This window comes from Pezoporus wallicus, unplaced genomic scaffold, assembly GCF_028554395.1.
Source record: "Pezoporus wallicus isolate ANWC-B61680 ecotype Strahan unplaced genomic scaffold, APGP_CSIRO_Pwel_v1 contig_5069, whole genome shotgun sequence".
In the NCBI taxonomy this organism is placed as follows: Eukaryota; Metazoa; Chordata; class Aves; order Psittaciformes; family Psittacidae; genus Pezoporus; species Pezoporus wallicus.
The window spans coordinates 8,879,352-8,906,999 of NW_026642361.1; the positions used below are offsets into that span (position 1 = coordinate 8,879,352).

General features: G+C 39.0%; 1 protein-coding gene across 15 annotated transcripts in view; it reads left to right on the top strand.

The window, feature by feature from the left end:
* Positions 1-27,648, top strand: part of GRIP1 (glutamate receptor interacting protein 1) — a 322,599-nt gene that overhangs the window by 160,775 nt on the left and 134,176 nt on the right. Inside the window, exon 1 of one of the 15 annotated variants that reach the window (XM_057429477.1) lies at positions 5,503-5,735. The exons of the other annotated variants lie outside the window; for them this stretch is intronic. Coding sequence (XP_057285460.1) covers positions 5,681-5,735 — 55 coding nt within the window. The 5' untranslated portion in view covers positions 5,503-5,680. Of the gene's footprint in view, positions 1-5,502; positions 5,736-27,648 lie in introns of those variants that run through there. 15 annotated transcript variants of the gene reach the window in all.

Genomic DNA, 27,648 nt, shown 5'->3' on the forward strand with positions numbered 1-27,648 from the left:
CTATCCCAGAATGTGGAAATATTGACTGATTTTACCACCAGTTGTATAATACCTGCTGACTCAAAAAGGCTGATGTTGCTTGGAGCCAGTAAGTTATTTTCTTTTTTCTATCCAGAAAGCCCCTGAATTACTTTTCACCAATCTATTCCTAGGTGATAAAGTTACCATGTTCGTATGATGCCACAGCAATGGTGTTTTGGCATCAGCTCAGATCTTTAACTATTCTTGTCATCTGTTACCATTTTTAGCACACCCATGTCCTTGCTTTCCAACATGCTGCACCTTCTGCATGAAATCTTCTCCTACAACAATTCTCTGAAGCCAGAGCACCTTTTATGTCTTTTAATGACCTGTAAAGCATTCTGCTGCAAGATCTGCGTGAAATTGCCCGGCAGTGTTGCAAAGGTGGTTCATATAGCTAGAAAAGAGCTGCTGTAGTTGATTGAATAAAAATGTAAATTTACGAGACCCTCTGAATTATGCAAAGCTGACAAGTTGTCTGTGTTGATAATCTGAGAGCTAGGGAATAACAGGGTGGTTTTATTGAGCTTTCCTTTTTATTCTCTCTCCCTGTAGTGAAGGGGAATCTCCGTAATAGAGCAGTATCCACTGCAAGATGCTGGATTGACTGAGGCTGCTGCTGCATGGGAATACAGCTCTTGTCTTTGGGATGAAAAATGTTCAAATTTTGTTTTGAGATTGAGACTCTTGGTTTTGTTCCTAGTTCATGATTGATACCAGGATGTATCAAATACAATAGTGGAAATGTTTCAGTTAAATCAACTGTCTTTTCACTTAAAAATCTGACTTTTGACTTGAATAATGTAATAGGTACCAGTAGCATCTTTTAAAATGATGGAACAAAATACTGAGTTGTACAAAATCTTAATTCATTCAGACTTCATAATATTTCATTCCAATTTTCATATGTTGGTAGACCCACTAGATATCATTGTGTCTTCCTGACACATGAAATATTTGATATCTGTATGTCTTTCTGGTTACCTTATTGTTTTACTGAAGCTGTAGTTCGAGTACATTGCTGTCTTCACTGAACCCCACAGGTCGGCTTTCTTTAAGATCTTTGGTGTACATCACTGTGACCAACTGAGTTGTTTGTGATGTATCACCTTCAGAGTGGTGACACACAAACTTGACATGTAAAGAAAAATAGGAGCATGTGACATCCAAAAAGAATTATGGCACTTCATATGGACAATTTCCCTATGAAGGGAAAGAGGGAAGAGGGCTGTAACAGGTTTTAGGACGCTGATCAGTCAGTGTGCAAAAAGAAATGTTTGATGCAGCATGTGAATGGAATTTGACCAAGAAGTATCTTCTGGGTGTATATATTCTCATGAAACTGAAGAGTGTGAATAGTAAGAGTTACGTTTTCTGAATAAAAAGTGCATTTTTGGCAAACTTAATTTTTCCCCCCAAGCACAATTTGATACTTTGCAGAATTTGTATTTCTCATTGTATATTGTATTTTCATAGAAATTTCCCAATTGCATCAAAAAGTCACCTTATATAAAGCTTATAATCCTCAATTTAATTTAGAGAACTTTATTATATAATTTTTTATCCTGCAGAGAAGTCTAATAGATCTTAACTTTTTTTGATTCATTTATTTCAGCTAATATGATCTGATAAGATTAACCAGAAGATGGTGTTAAATAGGATACGTCTATTTTTCTGACTGTCATATCATACGGAAATATAAGCTTCTTACATAGAGTGATCTTCTACTCAGTATTAATGAATACAAATTCAGTTGAGAAAATATTTTATTTATCATATATATATATCTCAAGTCATCTAGATATATAAATATTTATGTAGAGTTTATAAATGACCTTTCAGACTTGTGAAGGAATGAATGCAGCAATAGAAGTGATATAAATTCAGGCTGCTGTCCAAAAGGATCAAAATGAAAAAAGAGATTTTTGCAGATGAGCCCAGAGGAAATAGTATTGAGATTTGTAGCTTTGTAATAAGGAAGAAATGTAATTAGTAATTACTTTAATCTGTGTTATATAGAGTATAAGTAAGTTTTCAGTATGCGTGAAGGTTTTTGGTCTTCTAATATTACATTACCTACCCTTCCTTCCACCCTCTACCCCATTATTTTTACCTTCTCCGCTGTTTTTTCTCCTGAGCAACCAGTTGAGTCCATCTGCAGAACTGGGTAACTCATGCCTCAGAAAATGATGGCTGACTTTTGGAAAGTTGAGACACTTAATAATCACAAAAAAAATCCTTAATTTGGTAAAAAAAAAAATAATAAAAATATTCTGTACAGTTAAGAATACCTTAGGTGTTTCTAAATTCATTTTGGAAGCAGGACTTCAGGCAGGAATGGTTCTGTCAGTCCTGGTGATTGCTGTCCAGCAAGAAGCTGGTAAAACCATGAGCATCATGAGTGCATATTTCAGAAATTGTTCCAGTAACTGGATTACTTTTTTTGAACTACCAAAACTCAGGAAAAAAAAAAAAAGCCCCGCAGTAAATACAATATATCCTTACATTCAGTGCTGTACTTGAAGTATGAAACCTTTGTCTTACAAAGTCTTCTTGAGCAATTCAGATCTGCACATGACCTCCTCTGGCAAGGATAGAAAAAATGTCTGAAGAAACATATGCAAAAATATAATTCTATTGATTTGGTTGGAGGTGGTTACTGCTGTGCTTCAGAGGCTATTTAGCATATGCATCCGCAATCTAGAAGAAGTAATAAACAATGCAGTAAGCTTTTTGGATCAAGGACTACATCTTTTCCCTCTTAATAAAGCCCTATCTGTCCAGATCTGCTGCTGGTTTTGCATATATATCACAGTTTCTGTATCATTACTACAGTTTTATACATTTTTATGTAATCCCATTGGGGTTCATCTTACTCTTGGGTTCATTGTGTCCTTACACAAAAGGCTTGATTTTTCTCCTGTGTCTGAAGTCTGGCTTTTGCAGCCTCCTAGCTCTGTAAGTGTGCTCACTTTTGCCTCCTTTTACCAAGGGGCTGAACCAGGCTAAGTTGTGGAGTCAGATCACAAAAGCAAGTAGTGATAAGTTCTTTCTCATGGTGTAGGTACAACCTCTTGCCATTCTCTGCACAGCAGAAGTCCTCAAGGATGTCAGAATTGTGCTGTGAAGGAGAGAAGACAAAAGCGGATTCTTGAGTTGAGAGCTGCTCCTTATTTTGAAGGGCAGGAGGATCACTGCAGGCTCACCTAGCTCTGACTCCACACTCAGTCTTCCTTGTCTGTTTTGCCTGGGAAAAATCAAAGAATGAATATTAGGGCAGATAAACGATCATTTTACAGTATCCTCTGGTTACCTTTGAGGTAAGGGCAGGTGTTTAAATTGGTCTGTCTGGGCATGACAAGCATCAAGGATGGGTACCTGGCAGATGAAAAGACGGTAATAAGGATTCTGGATGCTGGTCTGCAGAAAGGGAGCAGCAAGATCAGGGCAGCTTCAGCATCTCAAACGTAACAGAGCCGTGAGCAGGAGCTGTGTGCTGAGGCCATTATCATGGTCTCTGGAACAGGTTTTCCAGTGGAGCCAGAGAGCCCCATCCCTTAGCAGTGTTCAAGGCCAGCCTGGACGGGGATTTGAGCAACCTGGTGTTGGAACTAGATGATCTTTAAGGTCCCTTCCAATCCAAACGAGTCTGTAATTCTATGAAAGGGAATCAGATACAGAGTGGTATTGATTGGTATTACTGGTGTGAAAGTCCTGTTACCTGAGCAGGAGGTGGCAACAAGGAATGGTGGCAGATTTTCTCCTCAAAAAGCGTATTGATGATATCGGCGGACAGAGAGCTACGTACTCTTCTCTCACTTGTCTTTATGGGGGTCCAAGAATATACAACTTCTCTCTCCTTTCTCCCATGTGGTAGTCCAACATTTTCCATTTTCTCCCCAGACCACTGAATTACACTGGATTAAACCTCCAACTTCTTCCCCTGGCTTCACCCCTCCCTGAACACCCTGGCCAGAGGTCTGGGGTTTCAGGGCTGGAGTGATCAGGCCATGACTTCAGGTCCATCTGCTTTTCCACTGTTTGGATTTTACAGCTGTTTGGTACAGCAGCTGCTACAAGAAGCAATGACAAGGTTGGTGAACGGATGACTCGATTACCCCTAACTGGTTTAAATGACAACAAAATAAAATCGATTTCACTGGACCTGTGTGGGTAGTTGCAGCTGCAGTTGTGCTGATGGAATGTTTCACCTTGGCCTTGGAAAGATAGCTGTTGCTGTAACCAGTAAAACAAAAATAAGAAAAACAATCACTGTAATAGTGAGTTGGAATATGGAAGCATGGAGCAGCTGATGCAGTGCAGAGCAGTCAGGGTGAGAGAAACAGCTCCAAGTGTGGAAGCTGTTTGTGCCTCTCCTAGTTTTTCTGTAGCTGATGTGCACCTTAACACTGAACCATAACATTAAATATAGTGATGGATAAAAGCTGGCAGAAGATACACTGACTGATTTTCTAATCAAAGAAAGTGAATGGGACAAGAGTATATGAAGACTGTTTTACATGTATCACCCAAGTGAAGCACAAGTCTTGACAAAGAAATAATGATCTGTTGTTTTAAAGAGTATCTGATGCAGTATTTGGGATTTGTGCATGAGTGTGAATTGACAGACTTTACACGGCTTACTTTGGTTTGCTTGCTTGGTCTTTAGAATGGGTGTGGAGTTTCATCCTTTAGTATTTGGCTCCCTAAAGGCAGGATGGAACTCCTGTTTAAGCTCCACTTCATCATTTTCTGAATGAATTGGAAAAGCAGGTTAATTTGCTGTTTGAATAGGTGTAAAAGGAGATAAAACTACTGGTGGGCTGAAGAAATCTTACAAATGGTGCAGTGTTTGGCAGAATACATTCTCAGGTGCACCAAAAGCTGCTCTCTCCTCTAGTGAGGGGAGAATACCTGACTAACATGTGTTCTGTGCAGCATCATTTTATTTATTTTGGTGTGATCAAGTGCTTGGCGGTCCTGCCCACACACACCAGTCCATCCTGTCCCTCGACTTTCTCCCTCCCCCTGTGGTCTGTGCTTCAATGGCTGTAATAGACTTGTCTAAAATTGTCAAAAAGCTTTCTTGATTATAAAATCAGTCTTTTTTCTTCTTCCCTACAGATATGTAAGATTAAATCTTTAATATGCTTTGTTTAGAATATTTTCCATTTTAAATAGTTTCCTTCTCCCCCAGGATTCCTGGTGTTGCGCTAGATATCCAGAGGGAACCATAAGGAAAGGAGATGTGAGGAAAGAGGTGAAAAATCACCACCAGTGCTGAAACATGGGGCCCTTTGCCTGGCACAGCAACCATCGCTCCCTGCACAGCCAGGGAACGTGAGAGACTGAGGAACGGCTCCCTCTAATACCCACGCCTGTGTGTGCAGTTGGATGCTTTCTAGCTTTTAAAGAAATACTGCTTTTTAAGCTCTTCGTCTCCCCGTGCAGGTGGTGGTGGTGGTAGCAGTGAATGACACAGCTTTGCCGGATGACACGGGGCTGATCTCTGCATCAGCCAAGAGGAATTAAGCTTTGTCACTCCCCGCCGGGGCTACCTTTCGCCTGGTATGTGCGGGAGGAGGAATTCACAGCCGCCTGCTGCATTCACCCAGGCAGAGCCCTGAGCGCGCTCTGCCAGGGCAGGCAGGCAGCGAGAATGATAGCTGTCTCTTTTAAATGCCGCTGTCAAATCCTGAGGAGACTTGCTAAAGGTAACGTCCTTTCCTTCTTATTCATTGAGGGGCTCTGTTGCAGCCTGCCAGAGACGCAGCCTGACGTTTTTACTTTTAAATATGACCGTCCTTCCAGTTTACTGTCAGGCAACAAAGAACTCGGAATACAGAAAGGTGTAGGGGCTCTTTTCAGTGAAAACCCTCACATGTCCCATCCCTAGCTCCTGCTAGCAAGATAGGTTCCTGTTTTCTTTTCTTTTTTCCTTTATTGCTAAGAGGAGGTTTTTATTTCCAAGTGAAGTGCTAAAGTTATTTTGGGGTATCATTATTTTGTCTTTTTGCTAATCACTCGGAGTCCCTCCTGGGTCAGTGCATGCTCTGATAACTGACAGTGATATTCAGTATTAAGGCTGAGTTTCTGTTGTTTAATGTAATCTATAAGCTATTTCTGTCAATGCTTTAGATGCCAAAGACTGTTGTATGTGATGAAGTACAGACAGCAGTGTGTGTTTTTTTAGGGCTGCACTAGCATGTCACGCTTCTGAAGTTAATTTGCCTCTTAGAGCGCTGGGCATTTTATGTTACTGTAAATCTTTGTAGTGTCTGGTTTTATCACTCAGAACTTTAAAATTCTAGCATCTTACTCTGAGTCCCTTGATATTATTAAAGCAGCTGTGTGAAAATCTGTCTGGATAAGACACCTTCCCTCTTCAGAAATGAACTGAACTAGATCTTTAGTTTCTAAAAATAACCAGAGAAAAAAGAAATGTTTGGTAATTTTTCTTTGTGTAATTTTGTCTCTCTTTGTGTGTGTGTGTGTGGAAACTTTCAACATTATAGTAGCATTATGTGTCTGCAAATAAAAAGCTCCTGGTTTTTAGCTTGGGTACTGTGAAACAGTTAATGTCCATTACTATGCAGAGGGAAAGAGTCCGTATGTGAATAAAACTGTTTGTATCAGCCTAGCTCAAAACATCAGAAATCTTTTATTACTAATCAGCGTAGGTCAAAATCAATTAGGGTTTGGGTTTTTTTTTTGCAGAAGCATGAAAGAGTAAGATGATAATACAGTGAGGTCAGAAATGGGAAAGACAAGAATATCACAATCAAACTTATATAATGCATTTTCCTGTTCTTTAGATTGCTGTGTAGGGCCATGTTGTTCAAACATGATGAACTGAAATATTTATTATTCATCCCCTCCTCTGTAGATTTGCTTCTCTTTCAAATCTGTGCTGGATAATGCCTGCTTTTCTCATATGTGTAAAATGTTTCTATTTTGGTAGTTCTATTGCACATGTATCAGGTTGGAAGTCAGCAGTTTCTCTTTTCCTGCTTTGAGTAGAGGAACCTTTTTGTCTGCTGATGTCTTTATAAGATAGATCTGGGCACTAATCTAGTCTATCACCGATGAGAGTTGTTGCTCCACTTAAATACAGTTTCCCCAGGAATAATCAATATTCTTATACATCATAGCCATCTTAATTTTTTCACACTTCCATCATTCAACAGAACTCAGGCTAGTGGGTTTTTCTCCTTTGAAATAATCTTAACTTCCTTTGACACTCCTTGCTTCTCCTGCTCACTCCCAATAGGAGCTGGCATGATACTATCGATTTTTACGTTAAAGAAATGTGCCTTATGCTTGTCTTACTATTAACAGTCAATTATTGTTATTTTAAAAAAAGGCAGCCTAGAGATATATTCATATATTCGCTTGTAAGCCCTATGCATGTCAGACTGGAATTGCTGCCCTAACTGACACACTCCTGAATTTTCGCTCTGTTCAGTAAAACCTTTGTTCTTTTAGCTGACTCTTGTGTGTTCTCTGCCCTTGGCTTTTGCATCTCAGACACCAGTTATGGACTGCTCAACGGGGTGGACCTTCATGTTGTTAGTGCAGAGAGGACTCTTGCCACCAGAAGGCAATCTCCTGCTGCTGCATCAGCTGGGAGATCCCCTTCCCTTCCATCTTGCTACTAGCCTTGGGATTTGGTGCTTTTGTTGAATTTCTTTGCTCCAAAAGCAATTTTCCTTGCTTTAGTACTTTCCCCAGTGTGCCTCTGCTAGGCTCTTTCTTTCGTGTACCTTTGTGCAGTTCCTCAAAATCATTTCAAAATCAAATAAATAGGTATGCTGCACACGTGATTAGTGTCTTGTGTTCTTAATAAATGATACATGTGCAGAAAATTGTACATCAAAAAGTGGAAATCCCTGCTTTCTTTTATTTGTCATTTTTCATGCCTATATTGGTGAAGTAAGCTTGCAACTTAATTTCTCCTTTCAGATAGGGATGTAAATAAAATAGCTCATCTGGGCAACTGGAGACTCCAATAGCAATTCTTCCCACAAGGGAGATGTTGTGGCAATACTGTGTTCTACAATTGCACTCCCTTCTTCCTGTGCTTCATTTTAATCTTTCACAGCAAAAAGCAGAGCTGTGTCTTTAGGTTTCTACACGTACTTAGTCTGTCACTTTAAAAATCTCTGGCAGGAGAATCTTCAAGTGTTCTGAGTAAATCTTAGGGCAAAAATACTGTATAGTTGTAGGCATGCTTTCCAAAGTCTGGTCAGTGGCACACTGCTGCTCTTCCTTACCGTAGCCACGAGCACACCAGGATCATCTCTAGATGTGAACATTAGTCTCCTTCTCTGTCGTCTACCCTCAAACTTATACCAGTTGTAGGTCACAGGCACACTTGCAGAACCACAGAATGGTTTGGGTTGGAAGTGTCCTTCAAAGATCACCTAGTCCAACCTCCCCACTCCCTGGTCTCCTTCACCACTGCCCCTTGCCTTCACACTCCTTCCATGCTGTATTGTGCCTCTGGGTACAAGGGCCACTGCATCTGCTGGGGCTGCTGTACACAAAGCCTTTTCCCCTATTTCATAGAATGGTTACGGTTGGAAGGGATCTTAAAGCTCATCCAATTCCACCCCCCTGCCCTGGGCAGGGACACCTTCCACTCAAAGCCCCATCCAACCTGGCCTTGAGCACTGCCAGGAATGGGGCATCCGCAGCTTCCACTGTATCCACAACTTCCACTGTATCAACTATCCCCTCTTAGGGCAAAATATATGGCAAACAAGAAGTGTATAATAATTATTAGTGCAGGAAATTCAAAATACTATGAGTTTGTTCCCTTAATGTGTATTACATTTCATTTTTCTGAGTCATTATTTTGGAGGTCAGTACATTTTCAGTAATGAAATTGAATATTATCAAGCTGAGGCGAAGCTCCATATTTGTGTCCATTAACAAACAACCATGGAAGAAGAGTATTATTTTATTTGATGATGCAATTTGCGAGGAGGACGCTGCGTGAGACTGTTGTCTCATACATGCCGAGACATGATTTGAATTTAGATCTACTCTGTGTAGTTAAGAACCAAAAAAACATTCCTGTTTAGGACACCAGGGTGGTGCTATGTTGTTTCTACACCAGTTTGTTGTTTCTATGTTTTTTTTTCAGTTACAGATGTTTTTAATAGCATTTAAAATGTTTATGGCAGATGGGAGTTTGTGCTGTAGTTACTTGATTTCTTTCATGCATAAATCTCTCATGCTTTCACCTTTGAGCTGAAACATTGCTGGCTTTGTCTCTTTTTAGCTGTGATTATATGTATCTGGAGGTATATAGGTGTGTGTATCTGTTTTAAGCAACGTTGAAAGTGGTTAAGCAGTTCTAAAAGGAGATAAAGTATCTTTGCCATATTAGCTACTAAAATTTGAGAAGAGGTTTTTTTTTAATTTTTATATAGTCTTTTATTTGTTTTATTGCTTTCCTATCCCAAAAGAGCAAGCTAAGCTAAAAGCTCCTGTTAAGAATGTGAAGTAGCAGCCGTTTTTACAGATCTCTGTATGAGAAGTACTGGCCTTGGAGGGAATGGTAACTTCAGACTGGTTGAATATGAGGAAATGCCACAGTTGAAGTTTTAAGAATAGCCACAAATCTGCTCTTCATACAGCTGCTTGTATCGTAGAATAGGGATTTTTTTTTTGAGTGGTGGAGAAATACTAGGGTTTTTTCCTCCAAATTTATTTCTGTAAGACCTCAGGCACTGAGCAGTATGCACACTGTGCATACCAAAGAGCCTGTGGTAATCATTTACATTGAATATACATGCTAAATCAAAACTGCACAATTTACAATAATTACTTCAAGTTACAACAGTGTAGTACAATAGTGAAACATTGCTGAAATGTGTAAGCTAGTCAGGTTTACAACTAAATTAGCCACTTTATAGTTTAAAAATTGCCTTTCAAGCAGTGCATTACAGAGCCTTGGCTGTGGTTAATTTATGTATGGACATGTTTGCTTTTTCCTTTATTAGCCCCAAGAACAGATCTTTTAGGAAGCTGTGTCTGCTGCATTACAAAAATGTGCCTTTGTTAGAGGCAGGAGTGAATTTTTTAACATACCCAAATCAGTGAAGTTGTTCTGGATATTATTATAATGGAAACAGAGTAAGAGCACTCTGATAAAGATGTCAACTGCTGTTATACAGCACACAGTGTAAGGACCTGAGTGGTCTGCCTTTCACCCATCAATACTTTATAGCGTATCTGCAGGATAATTTAGCACCTACTGCGCATACAGATCCTTTCTGCAGACGTAGATTTTTATGCTCCCAGTATGTTTCCAATACAGTGAGATAAAGGAAGCCTAAACCACAGGATGTTGCACTCCAGTTTACAAGATGATCAGTTATCTAAAAATTGGTTAGGGGCCTAAGGCATCAAAGGATGAATTCTGAGTGTAGCTGGATGTAGGTTATAATTTGCTTTCCAGTGTTCCAGCGAATTACTTCTGACTGTGACAGCAAGTTACCGGCCTGTATATTATTTTAATAGTAATCCTAACCATGGGGTCTCTTTTTGTCATTACATTGTTTCTAAAAATACAAGTTTACAGTAATAAAACTGAGTCAACAGCTTGCTTTGAATGAAGTAAAAATCATAAGTAGCAGTATCTGTAAGGACTTTTGAACATAGGTTAGTTTCTTGTCTTTCTAAAATTAGTTCTGAAAACTCCCAAGAGTGCTGACAAGTTCTATAAATAGGCAGTCAGCATGGATTTGCTGGCTTTGTACATTCAATTAGGGTTTTGAAAATACACTTTGAGGTTTTTTCATACTCAACACGTTTATCCAAGTTGTTCACATCTCTTATTTTTTCCATTATGTTTCTGAAAGTGACTTACGTGTTTCTGCTGACTTAGTAAACAACCTGCAGTGAAAGAATAAAGTGGAAGCAAAACCTGGAAACGGTTTTCTGCTAGGATGTGGGAACTTCAGGGCCACCTTCAGCAGCTCTTCCTCAACAGTAGCCATTAGCACAAATTTCCTGAGAAGATGGGATATTCTCTGCAGGGGAGAGCTGTACACAAGTCTGTCAGCAAGGGAAGTTTTGACATTGCTCAAAGTGTTTGTAATGAAGCAAATGTAATAACACACACATACACCCCCCACCCCCCCCAAAAAAAACACAAACCTTCAAAAAAAACCAAGCCCCCAAAAGTATATTCCTTTGAACTTGCATTTTTTTCTTTTGTATTTAAATATATATCTATATATTTTATTGCGAGACTGCTTGTCAGATGAAATAAAGGCAAAGAGTGGCCATGACTATGTTGCCCAGCTGGTCTGCGGCAGTCTGGGGTACAACTTCCTTACTCCCATTTCTGTTAGGAACAGTTACTGAAGTTGGCAAAGACTAAGAGAGAGCAGAGAACATTTCATGACTTTTTCCCTTCTAGATTTTCATCAATCCTGTTTTTTTTTATTTGCACTTAAGAGTGCCTTTAGCCAGGATTGTTTTAAGATTGCTTCGAAATGGTTAAGTTCCTGCAATACAATCACCAAAGGAGAGGGAGAGAGATTAATTTTTGTTAAGAAGATGTTCCTTCTGTAATTGCTGTTTAGGCTTTCCAGCACTGTGTATGTGTAGAACAAAAGAGGCACATCTACTATATTTAATGATCATTAGTAGGATGCAGTATATTGTCTTTTTGTTCAAAAGAATCCTTTGAACCTATTGTTGTAAGAATTAATGAAGGGGGCAGAAAAGATTTTCTCTTCTGCAGCAAGCTGATCACAGTTCACAAGTTCAAGGAATATTTCTTCACTGCTAATATATTCAAGAACCAGCAAACTCTTTATTAATTATTCAGGACAATCTAAAGTACAGCAGCATACTAACCAATCTGTGTGAAACTTTGACAGAAAGGACAGGCATAAAAATACTTCACAAATCAAGCATGTACTGCTTAAAGTAGCAGCAGTGCTGCAGCCCTGATGATCTGAGAAATGTGTGCATGGCTGGAGTTCTGCAGAGAAATTATCTCTGTTTTAAATAAGCTGATAGAACTGTGTGCAGGTGCCTGTAAGGTGTGAAGAGAAAGCTGCAGTGATAAAAACAGACTGTAAGTGGCCATTAGCTATCTAATGTCTATCAGAAATTAGTAGGTGATATCTGGTATTAGTAGCTGATATGGCAGTTCTGTTGCATGTATAAGATGTAGGAAGGGTTTTTCCCAGAACATTTAGATTTGTGGGACCTGGGTGGATTGTTGAAGTTCTTCACTAACTCCTGCTGAACTTACACAGGAGTTTGGCAAGTGTCTTGGACTTTGTGCCTTGTCCCTAGCTGCATGATGGGGACAGCAGTACTTCCCTCCTCTCAAAAGTATTCTGAGGAAAATTAAAGGAAGAAAAAAAAAGATTATCTGGCAGTTTGTAGGCTAAATATTAAAGATGAAGTTGTACAAAATAACAGTCTATTGAGTTTATTGACAAGGGATGCTAGTTTTAATATGAATGCAAGCAAGACATTTGAGCTGTAAATAACAAAACCTCAGGCTGGCTCGTGGATGGGTTGTTCGTGCACAGGCATCTTCCTGAGTATAAGCACTGATGCAGGACAGAAGTGTGCTGCAAATGTTTCTTTACTTTCAGTGTCATTGCTGTTTCAGATAGTTCTAGCAGACATCAGAGGGCAGAGACTCAAAAATACTGTGGCATTTTGTTGCTGTCGTTAACCCAATCTGGATGAGCCTTCCAGAGTGGCACAGGTGTGAGGAGGGCTGGAGCAAAGCGCTAGGCAGGAACATGCATTAGGTACAGCATGACAGACATTGCAAATTTAAACATAAGACATTGCATGTAAAAATACATGTCCATCCTCAAATTCTGATGAGAGCTCTTGATTTTTCTTTGCAACCAAATTAGCTTGCTGCCTGTGCCTGTCTGGTTCCCATGGGAGACTTTGAATGAAGTATTTGAATTCCGCAGAAATACATGAATGGAGGTGATGCCTGAGGAAACATGGAAAGGAGAAGGGTGGCATGGGGGAGGACAAAAGAGAGGGTACACATTGCAAGCCTTTGCCTTGCAGTTAGCTGGTGGGGCCCATGGTCCCAAGTACTCTGGTGTCGAGCAAAGCAGAGCTGAGTTGCAAACTGGGAGAACAAGCATCAGTAGTGTGAGATACAGTGCTGCCAGGAGCTCTGCAGAGCAAATAGGACAATGGGGGAAAGAGAAATGAGAGGGATGTAAGAGAAGCTGGAGGTGAAGCAGATGCGGCATGTGCTGAAGGCATAGCCCCTCTCCTGCTGGAAAGGTACATGTGAGGAGAAACGGGGACCTGAGCTGCCAAGGATTAAACACTAAGGGTTAAAATCTAGTCATTTTACGAAAATGTTTTATCCCGTATAAAGTTAGGGTTTGGAATTATGTAGTGGTACTTACCTAGACGTTTTAGGAATGTACTGCAAGGCGAGGCTTCAGCCGGAAATGGGCTCTGGTTCCTCGTGTGCCCAGGGGAGGAAGGGCAGACTCACACTCTCTTCGGCTTTTTTATAAATACTTAGTTTGGGGATCTGCTAAATCGGAGACGCTCTGTGGAACAGGGGTGAGAGCGTAGCTGCATTTTTGGCAGATTTCTGCATTTTTGCAGCTTAATCTGTCTCCTATCAGGACTCCCAGGAGTCGTGCTCCATCTCCATTTCATTCTCTACCATGGTGCCGACGTGTTTCTGTTGCCTGAAAGTCGGGCTGTAGGCACAGCCCTTAAGCAGGCAAGTCTCTGTCAGCAGAGGTTACAGCATCTCTCTAAACAGCTGGAAGTAAATCAACGAAAGGTAACCTTATTTCTGCTGCTCTGCCTGCATTCCTTGGTGGGAGTTTTGCTGGCCTGGGGAGAGGGCTTGAGGGACACACAGGGAGGACTGCCCTGGGTGAAGACTGTCCTGAAGGGCCAAGTTCATGACAGTTATGAGCAAAAAGAAACTTCTCATAACATCTTTTTTTCCCCCTCAAGGGAAAATCTGATTGTTAGCTTATGATGTAATTAAAAGCTTTAGATTAAAAACTTCTAAATTTATTAAGGATATGAATGAACGGGACCTTCTGCATCATCAAACTGAGTAGCCACAGTGCTGTCACAGGTACCGTATCATACCCTCACTCCTGTGAGTGTATGGAGTTTTAAATATGCTCATCCTTCTTGTTTCCATTATTCTTTTGGGGATTTGCTTCAGCACATCACTCCCCCAATATTTCAGTACCTTTTAAGACTGAATCTTCAACATATTCATCCCTGGGCGAAGGTTAAAAGAAAGCTTCAGCCCAGAAAATTGTAATTACAGAGAAAGTGGAAGTATTCTGTAAGTCTCCACAGCAGCTTCTATACTTTATCCCTTGAACTGCTCATCTGCAGTTTTTATTAATGCTGTTGGGAATGATGATTTTGATAGAAGCAGCAGCTTCTCTGAAAGTGTATTGGGGTGGAAAAGTTACTTCAAATTGGACTGATTATAAAGAGGCAAACACTAGGCATAACTTTGTGGGGAAAAAAATGTTACTGGAAATAATGTCTCATCTAACAGGCTTACTCTGCCTTGGCTTCTCAGTGGTGAATAGAGAAAGATGTTTAGCAAAGAAATACCAGCTCTTCAAGTGACTAAATTACCATAGTGCATTGGTAAATGTCACCAATAAAACACAGTTTAAATCCACAATACTCTCAAGGAAACATTTATGCTTTTAATGAACTAGAATTTGACAGCCCTGTCTGGCAAAAGAAATCTTCTGGCATTTAGATTTCCTTGTGGGGGGGACAACATCCAGCATGTGTTGTGACCTGTCAGAGACCAGCACAGCTTTGCAAAGATGTTGTGGACATGTTGTTCTTGGCTATATCACAAGCCACTCATGAATAACAAAGATGAAATTTCCTACCTTGTTATGAGGCTTAAGTTGATAAATCATTGCCTTCTCCCCAGCAGTCAAAAGGAGGGCACCTTTTCAGTATTTCAAGTCTTTCAGTGACAGGGTGAATGCTTGGGGGTTTTGGATGGTTGGTTGGTTTTGGTTAGTTTGGTTTTTTTCTTTAGTGACATGCTTAGGTACATGTACATCGGTTTCTGTAGACCCAAGATATTTTGATATTGTTATAGCACCTGTGGGTCAGGACTTCATTTTCCCTAACCTAAGTATAAATTATGACAGTTCTTGTTCTGTTGAGCTAGAAGCAGGTAGTAATTGCGGGAAAGCATGACAACCTGAGCAAATGCATAGTATGAGCAGTTCTTTTTTTAGTGGACCAAAAAAAAATATTCTTGAAAGAAAAAAGAAATTACATGCTTCAGAAAGAAATGAACATATCCTTAGTAATTAATTCTCAAAAGTGAGAAGGAATGGGGGAAAAAGGGTTTCTGTGTTAGGTTTTGTTTTAATACTTTTCAAAAAAGCAGAGAAATGCAGTGTTGGTGAGGGAGTTCCTTGGGAAGTTTAGCAGTCCAGAAGACTGTCTAGTTGCATCTTGTCTCTGTTTTCACTCGAGCTGTGTAACACAGTGATAAATGTCCCTGACAGCCACTTTTACTTAATGTTAAGGAGCTTCCAAGGCAGCAGGAGCCCTTCCAAATGCAGCAGGAGCAAGTTATGCCTGAGGAAGTTCTTGAGCTCCCTTTGTAGAAGAATACAGTTCCCTCTTCCACATTGCTGTTATGAACCGTGTCAGGATGGTTCAGGCAAGGCCACCAAACCACCAGCAAGAGGATTTCCTACAAACACGAGTCTGAGAGCCACTTCTTGTGTGCATTTGCTGTGTAATTTTGAACAGCAGATGCTTTGTGTTGGCTGACAGCTGCACTGAGGTAGTAATTTTAGCCCCAGGGAGTAAGACTGATTTCTCTTTTGTTGCATCTGTGGCAGTAGCACAGTGTAAGATCTCCTTTGTCCAACGTAACAGAAAACCTTCATCCAGTTTTCACTTAGACCCTACAGAAATGTGAGTAGTTTTTCTGATCGCAAAATAAAGTCTGCCTCTATTCTTCATTGGATTCACATCCTCACAGTTTACCCATATGCAGAGCTTGGAGTAGTTGGGCTGGGATGCAGTGTACTCGGTACTGAGCTTTGCAGCTGTCTCCAACATCTCAGATCTCAATTTAACTGCCATTGCAAAGGCAGTAGTGAAGCCAGGCTATTGCTTTTTCAGCAGATTAGGGAACAGGCTTTGAAAATTTTTCTTGTCTCCGTGAGACAGTCAAGGAGATATGATCGTCTTTGGAATGGGCATTAGCCACATAAGTGGGATACCAGGTATGTATAACTTTAAAGTTACTTTGACAGCATCTTCTTTCTGCTGCATTTACTTTTGAAGTAGAGAATTTTTTACTTGGTTATGTCAAGAAGAAAGAATAATTTAAAAAAAATGCAGGCATGTAGAAAGTTAAAATATAGCACTTGGGTTTTTTTGCTTTTGGTGATTTTATGTTTTGGTACATTTCAGGGCCCAATAGCTAAATGCGTATTACAAATCACAGAATCCGGTCTCTTTGCATATGATTTTTTACATGTTGCAATTTTAAACTTGCATGGTCTTGATATTGATGAAAACTGATGGATAGCTGCCTGAGAAGAAATAAGGGCCAAAGTTAACATTTCCAGTGTATTTTCCTACTGAAGGTAGCACTCAGCATGGCCACGCATCCGCTCACATGCTCATTCACTGCTCTGGAGACAAAAATTACTATAATGAGCTCCCCCTCCATCAATTTAATCATAATTAGTCACAGAGTAATGAAGTAAGTGACATTTCCTCTGATCTTTTCACAGCCAATCTTACTAACTGTGTTACCATAAAGAGGAAATAGCAGAGGGATGGATGGTGTTGGAAAGAGTGAAGCTGGGTTCTAGTTACAGTGGTTCCTCTTAATTTCCCTAGTCTGTCCCACAGTGACATTTTTGAGAATACATACCAAAATAGATGAAGCTTGGTAACCTGTTTGAAACCTTGTGTTTTCAGGCATTTGAGTGCTTTATGGTTAGCTAAAAGAAATTCAGATTTTATCAATATGGCTTTCTACTTACTTTCTCAAGTAGATCAGTAATTATATTTTCATTCATTTTGTTGATCAAGATTTCATTATATAGCTGAGTTTGAGAATCAGAATATGATTTAATTGTACTGTTTTTACTTTGTTCTCGTTTGAGGTTCATTGTGATTGGTTGTGAAGAAAGAAGAAATACAGTAATTTGAACTAAAATGTGTTGCTTATTCAAGAACAAAATGACTTTCTATCTCGTGGTGTATCTACACCACTTGTCTCTAAGTCATCAAATGCTGTGATATCTGGAGCTTATGCCTTAACATATGGAAACAGGAGAGTATTTGGAGATCTCAAAAAATATGGTGACTAGCAAAAGAATAGATTAGACAGTTATTGTTTAGAAACAAACTGTAGGGTTGGCAGACATAGGTAAATGTGAGGAGAAATCTGAGGACATCACACCAAGTGACTTGGAAAATTATCATGAACAATTTACAAACTGAGATGGAAAATCTGTGTATAAATCCACCAAAACTTAATGATGGGGTAGTGACATCAGGAGAACGCTTTGCATATGAGGTGAAGGTGGTCAGCTTTGCCAAGCTGCAGCAACTTAGGAAACTAAATCTAGATTTAGAGATCTGATGGGTTTAACTGAGTGAAAGTATTTGACTTAAAATAGTTTAGCCAAGGTTTAGATGGAAATAATGTTATTCCGTGTGTGGTCCATGGACTTATCAAAGTCCACACACTACATTCAACAGGTCAGTGAAGGCTTTTTTTTTTCAAGAGAATATTCTGAAAGCTATGTCTGCTACATATTTTATGAAGTGTGTATCTAAATTATATATCTGGAAAATTCAGTCGTGTTTAAGAAAGCCTCAAAATCTCATCTTTTCCTCAAAATGGGGATTGGGGGGGGAGGCAGGGAGTAAGGGGGGTTAAGCAGAGTGTGCACTGTCAAGAGTTTTTAATTAGGTGTTAAGATAAACAGAATCAGACCTACGATTTCAAAATCAACTTTGTCTTAAATAGGAAGAGCAGCTAGCAGGGATTTGTGGAGTGCAAGAAAGAGAACATGGTTGGATTAAAGCTTCTTCATCCTTGTTTGTAACCGTGGTGTCATCAGGATATTCAGGAATGTTCTCATGCATAGAGTGTGAAGTTCATATCCACATTATTATGCATGCCGCTGAAATACAAAGAATTTATGGTAATTTATTCCCTATGCTGTTTTTCATTACAAGGGGTTTTATACTTGGTAAGCCTTCCCTGCAAAGGGGAATAGTATTCCTGTAAATGTAGGTTTTGTGACATGAATCTGTGGGGACTGTCTGTCTGATTTGGAGTTGCTAATGGATTTGGCGTAGTACTGCAGCATTTTCTCATCTAATACCACCTCCTTGAATTGTGAACTATGTTAAGGTTTTGTTCTTGCCCTTCTCCTCTTCATTTGCTCCTTTTGTGGTGTCTGTGCCAATGACCACATCCAAATCTATTTCTCTGTTTCTGGTCTTACTGGTTCAGATATATACTGTAGTATAGTCTTCTCAGGAGTGGAAGGCACTGAAACAAAATGCAGACCATTCACATACCTGCTGCCTAGCTGGGAAAATATTTTTGTACCTATATATTTTTATAGATGTATTTATATGAATGTATAATTTTACTCTATACAAATCAAGTACCGTTCTGACTGAGATCTTGAACTATCAGTCTTCAAAACTTAGCAGTTATACTGTTTCATATATTTTTATTCAGAACATCTTCTAGCACTTCTAGGTAGCTATACTTTGGATTGTTAATGTTTTCACAAGGTGGTGTTTTGGGCCACCACCGAGAATCGGTAGTCATTGCTTTATGCATTGGAGTTGTATGGAGTACGTCGTAGAATCATAGAATGGTTAGCCTTCTGTTATGATGAGGTTTTTGGCTGAGGTCATGTATCTTTAACTGAAATTTTCTGGTAATAGAAAATCAGTAACCAGTAGCTTCATTTGGGGGGGGGGGCAGATCCACAGCTGGATTTGTGATGTTCTATTGTGTTGACTGTCTTTTCTCTTCCAACCTGATTTTGCAGATCCCTTGGGAAAAAAACCCCGAACAATTTTAATCAGTGTTACATCCTTTAATATATGGTTTTGTTTGTTCTTGGGTTTAACTGGTGTTCTCATTTATGAAGAAAATTAAAAACCTTTTGAGTGGAGAATAGTGAGAGAATCATGGGGGTCTGACTTGTGAATGTTCAACCTTGTAACTGTAGAGAATTATAACTCTTTCTTTTGAGCAAGGAGCGATTAAGAGAATGGTGGTAATATTTCATTCCAAGGATCAACAGGAATATTTTGATTTATCTGGAAATAGTTTTATTTCCTCATGGTTATGTGGCATCAGGCCAGCCGAGCATCACTTGATGCTGCACTCTACTCTAGGTCAGTCATTTGACAGAGTGCTGCTGAGGTTTTGTAAGCTTTTAGCACTTGTCAGTTGTATTCCCTGTTTTTTCTCTGTTTATTTTTGTAAGAGTTCTTTGGAAATTACCTGTGCTTTGCTGCTTGAGGGAACCTCTTCAGAGTAAAATGTGTCCTGTAACTGATTTCTCAAGCCCTAAAGTAATGGCAATAATTAATTTAAAATATGAGGTTTTTCTTTGATTTTTGAATAGATGCCAGCATCTGCAGAGGACAGCATTTTGTCTGATATTTCATCTGCAGACAATAACTCAAATACAAAGCAGATACTATTTTTATAGTGTAAAAGTGGTTGATATTTGTCCCTTAAGACCATTATTTGTATGTATTAAAGAAGTTTAAAGGTAATAGCTTCTGCATACATCGCATACTCGTTTCTTCTCTGTAGTAATTTTCTCCCTTCTCAAAACAACCCTGACTTACGGAGCAGGAGTGACTTATATTTGTATATGCAGTGTATGTTGTATTTTGTTCACATATGTATATGTGAAGCTTCGTGTATTGAACAAAATACAAGTAAAACGTGATTAACAGCTGTGGTCCGGCCAAGTCCCTGCTTGATCCTCAGCAGTTCCCATGGGCTTTGAGTGGGTTTCCAGTCTTCTCATCCTTGGTCCAGGGAATATTAGATGAAGACATGGGTATGACCCGAGTCTAGGGCAGGAAACAGCAAAAATTATTTGATGCTTCTCATTCTTGTAAGAGTCCTTCTAATAAACCTCATAGAGGTTAGGGTAGAAATGTTATGATGCTTTGTGGTAGCTTGCTTTTGAGCTGGGGTACCATTATTTCACCTCAGGACTTGAGTGCAAGGCTTCTGCGCCTCAATTCCCGCCTACTGCCCATGGTGTTTTCTGGATTTACGCCATCACAGGAGCCAAACACAGTGAAAATGAATCTGATGGGGATGAACAGGGTCTTATGCTGCCAGACTACACTTCCTCTTTCACATATTAGGAACCAAGGGAAAGTAAATAACCCCTGACCTTGACTCTGGGCATTTCTTTAAATATGAGTAAGCAAGTAAGCTTTCCATAAGCAGCTGTTAAGGAGAGGGACTTTGAGTGATAGATGTTAACTGAGAAGACATCAGTACCGCCAGACTTGTGATTTTTTTGTTTAACCACTAAGAATTGTGCATCTTTGCCGTTGAATTTGGTTTTGGCCTCCTTTAAGTTGCTTCTTTTCACTGGATATCTTGGTAGCTCAGTAGGTATCTTATTTGTGGAAGATAAATTAGATGCTTCAGGAGTTAAAGTCTTGATGCAGTTGGGATAACCAGTCAATATCCACATGTCATTTTCACACCTATGCTCAACATATATGTTGAGCATATATCATTCGGAAGAATCAAATGACATCTTTTCCCAGGCAGAGGATATACGCAGAATCATATTTCAGGCTATTAATGCAACATTGTTTTCCTAAGTGCACCATTAAGTCCTGATATGAATTTCCAGTGCTTTTGGTCAAATTGTGATAAAACTGGACAGTTCTATTAAGCAGTTAAGTAATAGCTGATAATAGCTTTACTTTCCTGGAGGATATATGTGGTTGTCTTTATGTCACCCCAAAACTTCAAACTGTGTATTTTGTTTACTTGTTGGCTTTTTACTCTCTGCTCAGTGCATGCTTCCTACCATACCCTACCGTTATGAATTTGCAGTGTACTTAAGCCAAGAGTTGAAAGAATAGTGGCTACAACTAACAAATTGCTGCAGTAATCTTTTTATAGACAGATACGAAAAGGGGCATAACTGGAAATTAGGATGATAGGAAACATACACTGCATTAAATTACACCACGTTAGTAGTTTTACCATGTCTAAAGGTGTACATAGGCACCTCTATCTGTTCAATATAGCAGTGTTACAGTGCAGTTTCCTTTTGTACCTGTCACCCTGTTGTAGTGCTATGATGGCTTCTCTCAGTTTGTCCATTTGTCCTTTTTTTTTCCCCTGAAATATATTCAGAATGTGCAGCAAGCTCCTTCTTCAAAAGTACAAAGCTTTTTTTTCCCTAGTCCTGAAGTAAGCTCATGTCTTTTATAAGGTCTGATCTGTTATATACAGAGGGGAAACACATATGATGAATTCTTACTAAAGGTGCATCCTCTCAACATTGAAGTGTGGTACTATAAACTGCCAGGACCCATTTCAACGAAAGAGCAATAAATGAAAGCAATTGAATAATAATGCAGAATCTATCTGCATTTTGTGTAGTTTCGTTAATAACTTCATAAAAAGCAATCATTTAGTATTTTAAAAACTTCAAGTCTACTTCCTTGGTGAAAAAAAGATGGATGCTGGGTATGCTATTGTACTTTCTTCATCTGCACATTAAAAAGTATATTTTAACTTTGAATTGTATAGAAAACCTTTTCATAGAATTAAAGTTAAATTAGGTGTGACAGTTGATCATGATTAATCACCAGTTATTAGCTAAAATAGTTTTGTTTCTTGGTGTTGAAAAATAGGATTCTGCAAGGAATTAGACATACTGGGAAATATCAACCATATTTTTATAAAATCTGAAAGATGGGAATCATGGATTATTGTGTGTTTTATGTGAAGGTTACAGTGACCTTTCTTTTGTTATCTTAGAAACAGGTAATGAGGTGGAGAGAGAATCATAGAAGAATTTTGTTTGAAAGATGATTGGCAAGTGAGCCTGCCCAGAAGGCGCCAGGTCTGTGAGAGCTTTTCATGGCCTCCCCTCATTGCTTGGTGTAGGTATAAAGGAGAAATACTAAGCTGGTTGCAGGTGTAGTTTGATACTTGCTTCTATGACAGGAACTGTTGTGTGTTTGTGAGCAACCTAAGGGCTATAAAACTTGTTAAAGGCAAAATGAGTCCCATGAGCCATGAAAGAACCTTGAAAAACTAATTTTATGCCCCCTTCACTTTAGTTTCAGAATGAACAACATAGGTGAAGTCCTAAGTGGATCAGTCTTTCTACCAGCCTGGGTCCTGACATTGGAGTTGACATTGGAAGAACTCTCCTATTTCTGTGACTCCCAAGTTTTCAAGGACTTAATAAAAAAAATTACAAATGGTCACTTTCTGGACATGCACAGGTAGTGCTTGGGCACAGATTAAGTACTGCATTCATTTTGGAGGAAGTTATTAAGCCATAAAATATAAAATTGTGACATTTTACTTGCTAACAATTTTTAACACAGGAATTTTTACGATGCCACAGATAGAGGAATGCTGTAGGTAAGCCATTCAGGTGAAATTACTATCGGGGTTTAAATAATTCCCAGCCTTTATAAAGGAGCAAAATTCCTTGGCATGAAGAAAAGTTTCAAAGACTGAGATGAAAGATTTCAAACAAGATCACATTCTGCTTTATAACTGGTTCTTAATGAGTTTTACTTCATAAATCTGTGTTTTAATTATCTTCTGTATACTAGCATGAGCCATCCAGTATTTTTGCGTGTGCTAATTCTTTCAAAAGTTATTTTGATGCAAACAATTTCATCTGAATTTTGTGCACATTGATTAGTCTTGTGGGGTTTGAGTCTTGAAGCACCTGTATAAGTATTCAAGAAAACCCCTCTCCAGTGAAAATGCTGTTGCAGCTTTCGTCTTAATACAAATAGTAAGACTCATTGGAAAAGTTACATTAAAATGAGTATTGATAATGTTATTAAAGGATAAATTTCAGGTGGGTTTGATTGGTTGGTTTGCTTCTGGGGTTTTTTTGGGGGGTGGGATTGTTGGATTTCACCCCCAGAAAAGCATTTTGCTGTCATTCCCACTTAGTTTCATCAGTTTTGGTGATAGTGTGACTGATGAATGTGTTAACAACTGTGAAATGCAGGTCATTATGGAGATTAGGCTGGCAGCCAGATGTATCGTTATTGCCTGTCAATCTTATGTGCTCAGTAAATTATGAAGTACTCCAAGAGACGTAACTGTATGTTTTAATATTTCTTGAAGACTTCTGAAGGATATTGTAATAACCTAAAGCAAACGTTTTTAATGCTGCAGTATGGTTCTCAATTGGATAGAATATGTATCCATAGAACCATAGAGTTCCATCACCAGAAATGATAAATGATAGTGGTTGGCATTGCTGTCATGCAAATGTAATTACTGTCAGGAAAAAGAAGCACTTAATTATGCAGTCTGCTTCTGTCTTTTTTGGTGGCTTTGCAGCACTATGCTTACGTACAACTATGAGCATCCTTTGCATTTGTTAAAAACCTGTGTACCATATTTATGTGGATATTAAGACAGTGAACATGTATTTGTAGGCCAGACTTCTGGATGGATAGACACGGACACACTCATGGTATGCACATACATACTGCTTTGTGTTTCTGCACATCCTGAGAGATATGCAACTTGTTAAAAACAAAATCAGTCCCAAGAGAATCAAAGTACAATGAAAAACCATTGAAAAACATATTTTACAACACTCGTTATACTCTTGAGTTGCTGTTGCAGAAGCACATGCTGAGCACTAGATCAGCATCTGACGTATTTCAAGTGTCTTACCTGTCGTGAATCCCTTTCCCCCGTATATGTATGTCTGTCTTGTCCAGCTGCAATAGCTTAGGCACTACTGTATCATCAGGTTCCTACAGCAGAAAACATTCTCATGCATACAGACCATAGCAAGATTTGGCAAAAAAATTTCCTTTGCAGTCAGGGGCTTCTGCAGGACATCCTTCAACTTGCCGATACTCGGTGGTTTACCCTGGAAATCCTAGTGCTAAAGAATATGGCAGTGATGAAACTTTTTCCATATTCCATGGTATGTTTAGTTAATAATTAATTTTAGCAGCCTTTAGGTATTTACTGGGTCTGAAAATGTGGCCCATCTATAAGTATGTACTTTAAGGAATAAATGGAGGCATCTTTCCTCTGCATATAAAATCATTTGGACTAAAAAATAGAATATTAGGAATCCATAGCATGTTAAGACTTAGACATGTAACCACTACTACCACTTCTACATCTAAAATTTCTGAACAGTTCTTTAAAAAGCCTCTGCCTGAAGGAACCAGTCAATCAAATGTGACAAATGCTAAAGAAAAGTTCTTGAACCACAAATACTTAACAACAAGTATGTGAAAGCTGGACGGTGACATCTAATGGGTTTTTCACTGAGATTTAGAGTCATAGTGCCCATATTATTTTTGAAAATGTTACTTCCGTCATTTAGGGCTACATCTGCACTTTGATGCCAAAAAAGTAGGTGCATCTCTAGTATGCATGACCCTGAACTAGAACACAGACCTCATGGTAGATGCCCATGTTCTCTATGCAGGGTATGAGGAGAATTAACTGTCAGCTGCATAAGTAAGCAAGAGTTCATATGTCACTGTCACACCATTTGCATTTAGCCAGTTGGTAACCCTGAGAGCGAGGTGAGTTGGGGGTTTCTCCTGGGTCTGCATGAGTATGCTATTTCCACCCCACCTGCGCAGTCCATGCATTCTTTTTCTTGAAGGTGCATGCCCATACCCTTTCTTAAAAAACTTAAGCGGGACAGGGAATGGAATCACTCATTTCTTTGAAAATCTCTCTGACTGCCCCTCTATGATAGTTTATCTTGCCAGTTCATAGGGACTTAGGTTTTGCTCTTTAATTGTAGAGGATTCAAGCCTGTACTTTCCACATCCACATCATTAAAAAATTCCCGAGACACACTATTACAAGCTTGGCTGTGATAGTACATACTCTTTCTCTTGTCATGGTACACAGTGGTGGCATTCACTGACAAAGTATTGGACAAAGATGAGATAAAGCAGAAAAGTTGTACCCTTGCAGCTTAGAGAATCTTGCCTTCCTGGGGAAAGGGCTTCTTGGCTTCTCCTTGTCAGATTATTTCACTGTTTCGCATAAGAGAGATTGCAGATAAAATCAAATTTCTGTTCTGTCTCCTGAAACACTACCTTAACAGTGAGTCACGTTTCCTTCAGTATTCACTTTGTCCAATCAAAGACCAATGTTTTTCTTAAAATCCTTTAAGGTCTGCTGTAATTAAATTTCCAGGAAGGTAAAAAAAATGATCCCCAAATAAACCCAAAGATATGGTAGACTTATTTAGGCAGAGGGATGCCTGATTTGAGTTCTGATCAAATGCTTCTAGCTGCTTCGTCTTGTCATAAACAAGATACACGAACTGCCCTTCAGGTATTATGGAACTTCAGTTGATGTGGAAATTGGTTTGCTCTCTCTATGGAGTGTGTCATGCCTTCAGAGGTTGATGGCAGCTAAGCAAGGATTTTTAGGGTCACATTATAGGAATCTAGAGACCTAAATACCCAACATCAACACTGAATTTATCCCTTAGGCTGTTTTGAATCTTATTGTTGATGTTTTCATATTCTGTGGCACAATAAAAACAAATGTGTTTTGCATTGGCATTTGTCTTTATAGAACATGGCAGAGGCAAACCGCATCTCTGAAAGGTTTGAAGTTTGTTGTTGTTCTTAATGCTGTGTGGAAATTTAGCTGCCTATGTTCAGCTGCCTGGGATAAGGTATAATGGAAATTGTGTTCCTGACAATTTAAGAATGCCTGCAAAGCATTTCCAAGTATATATTTGCATAATGAAGCACAGAGTTATTTCCATGGAATGTTTTTGAAATAATTTTGCTGTAATGTATTACAGTTAATAGTTGTATACTGAATTTAGACCTCCCCCTCCACCCCAACTCAGGATAACATTTAAGTATACAAAACTTAACTTTGTAGGCTTGCTTAAATCTCATTGATTTGGTATGCTGAATTATGAAATTCTGCAACTAGAGTCTTTGGAAATATTATCTATGTTGTTATGGTTGGCTGGTTCTGGTAGATTTTGGGATATCTCAGTGGAAAAGGGAACTTAGCTTTGTAGAAGCTTTTTTAACCTCATTGTAACTTCTTGAAGTGTTGTACACTTATGATTAGACAGTTACATATATGTGATATATTTTATTAATGCACAATAATCTGAGGAGAAGACAATTCCAAATGTTCTGCCTCAGAAAGAAAAAAAAAAGTAGCATTAAATTATGTATCCCAGCAATTAGAGCTTTTCTGTGCATGCATTCCTGGGTGCAAAACTGTGTCCTTGACCTCTTGGGATCCGCAAACAGGTGAAACAGTGTAAGACCATTAGAACAGTCTTCTGAGTCTTACTGGAACAGCAGCGGGATGCTTTTCCCACTGTAGGTGGGTCAACGTATGAGTCACAGGATCCAGTAGGTGAATGTGTCACCTGTCTTGCTCTTATTAGTGCAGAACTATCTACCATGTGTACATTTCTGACCATGACTGTAATGCCTAATAGGAGTAATGTCGAACTACTGTAATAAGCTCAAACCCACCAAAAAGAAAAGGAAATATTCGTATGCCTTATACATTTATTAAATACAATGTATTTCCTTTTAGTTGAAAACTTTTATCAGTTTTCATTTGCAGCACAGATGAATCATCAAAAGTGAAATTATGTGTTTTAAGGAACAGAAATACTTTTGCATCTTTCAGAGTAAGCAAATGTCCTACTTGTTCCATGTAAAATAATGTCTGTCTCTGAAAGTAGTAATCAACCTATTCTTACACAGCATTGAGTGCTTGCAGCTCATTTTATTGGGTATTACTCATGGAACACAATGCATCTTATGCACATTTTGGTAGCAGTCATTTCAAAGTAGCCATCTGGATATAACTTTAGAAAATACCAACTTAGCCCACTGTGCCATTTAAACGGATGAGGTCAGATTGCTTGACAACATACATTAGATGACAAAACTAAATCACCCCTTACCCTGTCACTTCATTTGTGTTAGCATCAATTATGACATTGCACTTTCAGATTTGTAATAGAGTTGCAGGATATAGCACTTACATTTGTTGGTGGATTTTGTTCCTTTTTTCTCTGATAGTTCATGTTGTGTGATTTCTTTGTTCCTTTTAGGTTTGGAGAAGGTTGTATTGCTGCTACTGAAAGTGATGCTCTAATATAGCTTACAATTCACTGGAATGATTGTGAGAGTTGTGCAAACTGCTTTGTATCTCTTCTAATTCCCATCAGTTTGTTTAGCCACTCATTCACTCTTTCATCATCTGAAAAAGTGATAATTGCCTTCAACTTCATGAATATAGCTGGGAAAAGTCTTTTTTGACAAGTCATAAATTTG